Source organism: Myiozetetes cayanensis, unplaced genomic scaffold, assembly GCF_022539395.1.
Source record: "Myiozetetes cayanensis isolate MyiCay16 unplaced genomic scaffold, myiCay2020 scf13, whole genome shotgun sequence".
NCBI lineage: Eukaryota > Metazoa > Chordata > Aves > Passeriformes > Tyrannidae > Myiozetetes > Myiozetetes cayanensis.
The window spans coordinates 981,637-989,062 of record NW_026086937.1 but is presented as its reverse complement, the minus strand read 5'-3'; the positions used below and the strand labels follow the sequence as shown (position 1 = coordinate 989,062).

At 36.9% G+C, this 7,426-nt stretch overlaps 1 protein-coding gene across 5 annotated transcripts in view; it reads right to left on the bottom strand.

The window, feature by feature from the left end:
* Nucleotides 1–1,316: 1,316 nt before the first annotated feature.
* PLOD2 (procollagen-lysine,2-oxoglutarate 5-dioxygenase 2) overlaps nt 1,317–7,426 on the bottom strand; it is a 66,687-nt gene continuing 60,577 nt past the window's right edge. For all 5 annotated transcript variants that reach the window (XM_050308459.1, XM_050308460.1, XM_050308461.1 and 2 more), the window contains 6 exons: nt 6,083–6,196; nt 5,624–5,689; nt 5,045–5,149; nt 3,918–4,064; nt 3,558–3,683; nt 1,317–2,523 (listed from right to left, as the gene is read on the bottom strand). In XM_050308459.1, coding sequence (XP_050164416.1) covers nt 2,368–2,523; nt 3,558–3,683; nt 3,918–4,064; nt 5,045–5,149; nt 5,624–5,689; nt 6,083–6,196 — 714 coding nt within the window. In that variant the 3' untranslated portion in view covers nt 1,317–2,367. The remainder of the gene's footprint in view (nt 2,524–3,557; nt 3,684–3,917; nt 4,065–5,044; nt 5,150–5,623; nt 5,690–6,082; nt 6,197–7,426) is intronic.

Genomic DNA, 7,426 nt, shown 5'->3' with positions numbered 1-7,426 from the left:
CTGTGTACTCAGCTTGTGTACTCAACAGTATAGCACAGCTTTTGGAACTAATTCAGGTGAACTGTTCAGAATAAACTTCTTTTCCTGGCATGTGTCAGCTCCTTAGAAGTCAATGAGAACACTTCCATACCTGTTGCTGTCCACCTGAAAGGCAGCTGCCAGCTTTTGCAAATACTCCATTAAAAGAAAAAATAAGTGAGAATCTTAGTAACTTAGCATGGTAAACACATTTTCATGTTTCCAACAAATGTGCAGCACAGCAAACATTGCATTATGTGTCACCACATGACAGAGTGAATTCATAGTTGCAAACAAAAATTTAACAGTAAGTAAAGCCATTCATATGTTTGAGGGGAAAATATGCATTACAAAAATAAAATGTGACCAAGAATATAAAATACATAATTAAAATTTGGAGGGGGGAGGGGAATCTGCAAAAGAACTCCCCCTGTGTTACAGGATTGCATTTTTGTGAGTTCTTTCCAAGGAAGTTCCTCATAACAATAAACTGACTGTAACTGATGCAGTGGTAAAAATATCATTCTAAGTCAGCCACAGGCAGATTCTCAGAAAAAGATGATTAACAAAGGCTGCTTTCATTCTGAAGGCTTGAAGGTTTTGTTATCTGTAAGGATTGCCTAAGAACAGATAAGAGAGAGAGAGACACTAAGACAGCTGTTCCATGCCTGGAAATAAAGTTGAGGGATATCAATCTCCAAATATTAGCCTGAAAAGAAGAAAAGTTGACCATGTAAAGAGAAATTAAAAGAAAGCAAAGAATTTCCCATCAAAAGCCATTCCTTTTCAAGCCAGCCCACTTTAATACATTATTGAGGTTACCTCACTTTGATGTATTTGCTTCAGCATAAGTTTAAGTACAGGAAAATGCAGAGCACGGAAAAAAGCAGACATGCTTATTTTCAGTAAAAGAAAAAGCTTTGAAAGCCTCTCCCAGTCCTGTCAGCTGCAAATAAAGTTTCTGTTTGGGAAATGTGATATAAAGCTTCTTCAAAGATTCACAGGCAAAAAGTGAATACTGTTTAGATCATCAAATAGCCTCTGTATAAAAACAAAACCAAGAATTATCGCTCCTGCTGGGGTCGTTCTGAAAACGTAACGAGAGGCTTGGTACACGGGCACCAACACACATAATGAATAATTTCAGCAGCAAATAAACCAAATCCTACATTTAGAGAAACCTCCCATTTAAATGTATCTCCAGATCATTAGAAAATACTTGTCCGTAAATCTAGTTTCTGTAAAACCACGGCAGATGCAAAGAAACTATTTAATACAGTCAAGTAACAGCTGTTGCATTAATTTAAAATTACCCTTTATTTTTCACAAGTTTTTCCAACATGTTGTGCATTTTGGCACGGTAGACTTTGAGACAGCTTCAAGTTTCTTTAAATTACAAACAGTAGATACAGTAGGAATATTTTAAACCAATTTCTTTAAAATAAATGTCAAGTTAAGACCCTTAGCTTTAAAAGAGAGACTGCCACCATTTCATCTTCCTGATACAAAATTCAAGTAATTTTAAGAGTAGAAAATTGTCTCTAGAAAACATCCTATTATTACAATTTACCAGCGTTCTGAAAATAAACATCAAATTTCCAGTATCAATTGGGTGCAATTACACACTTAGAAAAATAACTCACTTTAAATGAAGGTCACTTGCTGAAGAAAAGTAAGTTTTCAACATGATGAGTTCTCAAAACAAATGATAAAGCATTTTTTCCTTGGATAAATGATTTAATCCTTGTTCCATCTCTGCAATTAATTTATTTTTTTCTTCTAAAGTGTACATTTCAGTATTGAAAATGAATTCAGGAAACAGGCTACGGACATCTTTTCCCTTCAGTATATACTGGCTTATGCAATTATTGCTTATCTGAAACAACTGTAAACAAGATGCACTTCATTTTGTTTTTATGTTGCAATTTTTCATTGGTTGGCACCAAATACACAGACCACACAAACTTTAGCTGTGCCACTTCACTAAATGAAAACCAGGGTCATTTTATCCGATGATTTTCTATCTAGAGTTGTTTGGGTTTGGTTTTTTTCCAACGAAGAAAAGGGTTCACTATGCTTTTCCATTTTCCCTCCTTACCTACTCTTTAGGACAGCAGAATGGAAAAACAAGCAGGACATGTTTATTTGTGACTGAAGGCTCAGAGCAGACATCGAGGATTCTTCGACAATACCAGAACATTTTCCGGTTTTCATTCTTTTAGCCCAAAGTACCTTTGTTGTGTAGGAACAGGAACTTAAAGTTTCCTTTATCACCATCTTCCAGAAGAAATCTATAAATAAATGTTTGTGTAAAGAACACTGCTGTTGAAGAGGGCAAAAAAAAAAAAATTAAGGATCAATAAATGATACTGCAATGTATCTTGTGCCATTCAAGATAGGAAGTCCTTCGTGTAAATGTGTAAGTCTTCCTGGGTGCATGAAACTCCATCCTTTCCTGGGAGACTCAATGGAGCAGTTGTACCTAAGAAATTTACATCCACCTCCCTGCAGTAAAAACACAAACAGAACAAAACCCTAAACATTTATCTTGTGTTTTAATAGAGTAAGTTCTGTTTTATACATCCATGACTTCAAATATTTTACTATTATTAATAGGCAGTCAATTTTTTTCTTTTACTATCCCATAACAAGGTTATTTAAATGACACCATCTTTAGGGCATTGCACAACAGACATGCATCTGCAATCAAAGATTTCCCCTTGCTTTGCTTTAGCATTTGCTGGATAACATCTCACTCAAGCAGCACCTCTGACAAACATCTTCAATAACTTTATGGGAGGGAAGCAAATCATGTTCACAGGCTTTGTTTCAGGACTGCACCCCTAACCAGGATAGCATTTAAACAAGTCTCAAATGAATCAATCTGGCTGCTGCTTTCAAACTGAGGGTGTGCTTTTTAGAGTAGTAACTGTGGCAAGCAAATTTATGGGTGTTAAGGACTATGGATGATACAGGCTTATAAACACAACAGGTTAAGCTCCTCTATTAGTCAAAGCTGGACATTACTGCCACTGCCCTGCCTAGCTCTGTACTCTGAGGACTGTTTTATTTGAATCAGTATCAGAGTAGAAAATAATTTAGCTCAGAAAAAAACTATACAGGCAAAAGAGTTGAAAATTTTTGTTCTGTGGCTGATCTAAAAGAGAGCCATTAAAAAAGTTCTACAGAAAAGAAGCCATTCGAGTCAACTTGGCCCTATTTAAACATGTACAGCAATGAAGCAATTCAGAAATATTAAAAATGAAATGGTTAGCATCTCCAAAGCTTTTCTTTAAACCCGTTCTCTCCCACCATCTGAAGCCAGTTTGATCAATTCAGCCTGACTGCACCAACAGTTCTGAATCCTGCAATTGAGCAGATTTAGTACTTATCAAAAAACACCCAGGCATTGTATATCCCAATTTGTGATGTGCATCATCAGTCTCTAAGAGCGTGCATTTGGGCACTAGTTTGACAATAATATTGGACACTCCAAGGAAAACATCTTTCAACATTTTTTAAGTAAGTTGTGAACTTACTTGAAAGTCCTCTCCTACTTTGTTGAGAGCGATGTTGATTGTGAATGTGGAGGAATCATGATGAGGTCTGAGGGATCGTTGTCTGTCAGGGCTGTATTTCACAACAAAGTTCAGTAAAGCATACCCCTGAAATAAAATACACAGTCAGACTTTGGGCTGTGAACTGCCAAGTCACATACAGGATTCTTGGGATTTTTTCAAGATTAGTTAAAAAAAGAAAAAAAAAACAGCAACATTCCTTTATAACTACTGCTGTGACATGTACAAACTCCCCAACAAAACCAAATAGGGTAATTCAATAACATTCTTAAATTTAGTCATGCCATGGAGTAATTACCTGCAAAAGCTTTATCCCCATACCTTGGTATAGTAGCCAGCAAACACTTTCAGCGTTACTGGTGCAATGAACTCTCTTATGAAATGCAGCCACTCATTATCCAGTCCGATTTGCTTCATATGAATGTCATCAGTTGGGACATTTTCATAACCTCCAGAAATGCGGCTGTCCTAATGAAAACACCGCAAACAGCCACCAAATATGAACATGGAATGTTTCTGACATTCCTGCAAATATTTATTTGAAACCTGCAGAATCACAGAACTGCAACAAAGCAATACTTCAGTAAGCATATGTTAGCTTGCTAAATAGTAAATTCCATAGCTAACTGCCATAGAAATACCCTGAGATATTAACAAGGAGAAACTGGAAATTTTTTAAAGGATGAGTCAATATTTGGATGTGTTGCCTGTAAGTAAGCTTCTTGGGGCAGTGGTTTAATTTATTGAGTTGCAGATGGAACTGAAGTTGTATCACACTAAGAGAGTACAGGCCTCAACTTGAAATGGCAATAAACACTGAAATAACTTGAAGATAAAAGTACGGTAAAGTCCTTTCTGGAGGCTCCTACCTTCAGTAATTTGTGACTACAATTATTCTCATTTCCATGGTACCACATCTGTTAATTAGTCAAATAAAATCCTCTCATTTTAGTGGTAGTTAATAAATACCTTGAATTTTCTAAAAACACTGGCACAATATCTCATAACATCCCCCTTAGGGGGATGAATTTTACAAATTAGTACATAAGCAGTAAATCAGTAAAACTTGTGGAATAGTTATCAACAGCTATCCAAAAATCAGCCTTGGGTAACTGTCAGGTAACTACCACAGACACTGCACTACTCTCAGTGTCCAGTTTGCTTAACTCATGAGCCTTTCACTCTATTTTCTCTCCCCGTTCAGCTGAGGAGGGCAGTGATGGAGTGGCCCTGGGGTCCAGCCAGGGTCAACAAGATTAACTGAAGAACATCTCTAAGTCTATTGAACAAGCAGCTACATGGCAGACAAAACTAAGCATTTTATACCACAAAGCAGAGGTTTCAGGTCATTGGCAATGGTTGGAATATTTTTTGTTGCAGTACACTGTGACTTACTATTGTAAAGGTACTCGCTCATTAAGGTCATGTTTATATAGGCTAACACTTACTTGGTGTTTTCCACCAGACCATTGTCCAAAATGTTCCATTTCTTCTACCAGTTCGTCACAGGCAGCATCAGAAAATATGGGAAACCAAAACACATCTGGGCATGGCTACAAAGAAAATAAAATTTAAAGAATTGATCCACAAGTGCAGTCTCACAAGAGCAAAGACTACGAGCTACCTCCTAAGCCATGACCCAGCATTAACAGCTGTGTCAGTGTACCCACACATTCTGTGCCTTATGGCTCTGAATAACAACCTGATCCTCTACATTACAAGCTATTAGGAGGAACAGTTTAAAATTTAACATTGTTTTAAACACAAAAACAATTTATCACAGATCCTTAAGGAAGCAAAGCTCATTAAGTCACTGTCCCTAATTGTCACAGAGCTCATCATCCAACACAAGTGCTCTGTCCAGATCACCTGCCTGAAAGCAAGAAGCCTGGGCCAAATGGACCATCATGGCAAACATTAATTTCTGATCCAAAACATAAAACAACCTGTTCAGTCACAGACCAAAACCGTGTGCCAATTTACTATCAATCAGTACCACAGATTTTTAGAAAACTACTTATACCCACCTGTTCTACTATATTATCAGTGAAGATCTTTGAGTAGTTTGGATTTATATAAGTTTCCTTCCAGTCCTAAAAAACACATGATTTTAAAACATTACAACAAAACAAACAAATTGAAGTGACAACAAATAACTTAAAATTTATTTATTTGCTCTACTGAAAGCATTAAAACAATTAAACAATTTCTTATACCCATAAAAAATTTGGTTCTTATGTCAAAACTCACGAAACCTGTTACATCAGGGCCATACCTCCAGCTCCTTACTCTCATCACCAGTTAACTTATTGCTATATTGTCATTTGCTTAGATGGGTCACAGAGAACACCTTTGAGCACATAATCAATATTTGGTGCATAGTAGACAAATGCTCTCCATAAAAAGTCTTTCAACCTAAGCCCTTTACAATATATAAACTTTACTTTGTTTAAAATAAAATAACTAGTCAATAATTAGATGCATACCACAGGATTTTCAAATATCTGCCAGAGGTCATTGTTGTAGTGGGAGGTGTTGTAATTGGCTGTAGAAAGAAGTCTTCCAAATTCATGTCTGTTGGTAATGTACATGAAAACACCCTATGCCAAGTAGAGAAAGCATCCATTAGCAAAACTGTCCATCCTAGCAATACCAAGTTTTTAAAAAGTCTGTTTATGACTGCACTTCCATAAAACACATCACACACTTGTACACACACATTATACATGCTGATCATTTAGCATCCTAATTTTCAAATGGTTGACTCTAATCACCAGCTACTGTTCATAATATTTTCTTTACCAGCATTCAGTTGCATTATTTTCTAAAAACATTAAACTGAAACATATATTGTTGAGAACATAAAACCATGTACAGTTACAGAAAGGGAAAAACAGAGAAGCGGTTGGTTGATTTGTTTTCCAGAAAACCTAAGCAGACACACTGGAAGCATCTGTTCTCAAGCTGAAAATGCTCACACAAGACAACCAACATCTAGGGTTTGTTTCCAATTAAAAACTGAAAGAATAAGCTAACGATCGAAGGGCTCTTGAAAGTCAGAACAAGAAACTTATTTCAGAGTATTCACTACGTGATCCGTCTGGTGAATTGGCCTGAAATAAAAAAGATATTGGCAAATACAGCATACAAGAATGTTCAGATCAGCATACAAAACAGCTGAGCACTCTGAAGTCTGGTCACAGAATTATGTGCAAGATGTGAAGTGTGGTAAGACACAGCTTAATTATCAAGCTATTAACACAAGATATTAACAGAACTCTCTTGATTAGAAATAGTAGTAGAAAATATAGTTTTAAAAAGAAACTTAGGTTCTGTGGGACTATTTTAGTTTACAGTTTTTCAGACTAAAACTTCATTTCTGAAAGGTTTGTGACTTTTTGGATTTGCAGCGGATGAAGACATCACAATTTGGGCACTTTGGTATTTCTGTCTATGTTTTCGTCTGAAAAAGAGTTAAACTGTTAGAGAGATAATGATTATGTTAAACACGCCCAGTTTTGGGCGCTTACCAAATCATCAAATAGCTGCAGCAAGGAGAATAAGGAGGGCCTGGGTCAAGAAATACAGCTTAAAGTAACAGTGTGGTCACTGAGGGGGCCTTGGCAGACATGGGTGGTTTGAGCTTTACTCCTTCCTGAGACTGCTGAGTCAGCTTTAGCTCCAGAGGCAGTGTCAGCACACCTTGACCTCAGAGGCACTGAGAAACCTCCCTGGGGAAACAATGAGCCTCTCTAAGATGCTTTCAGCTGGTCATGAAGAACCTGTCCCTGGCAAAAACTTGACCCTTAGAAGGCTGAAGAGAAAGCTAG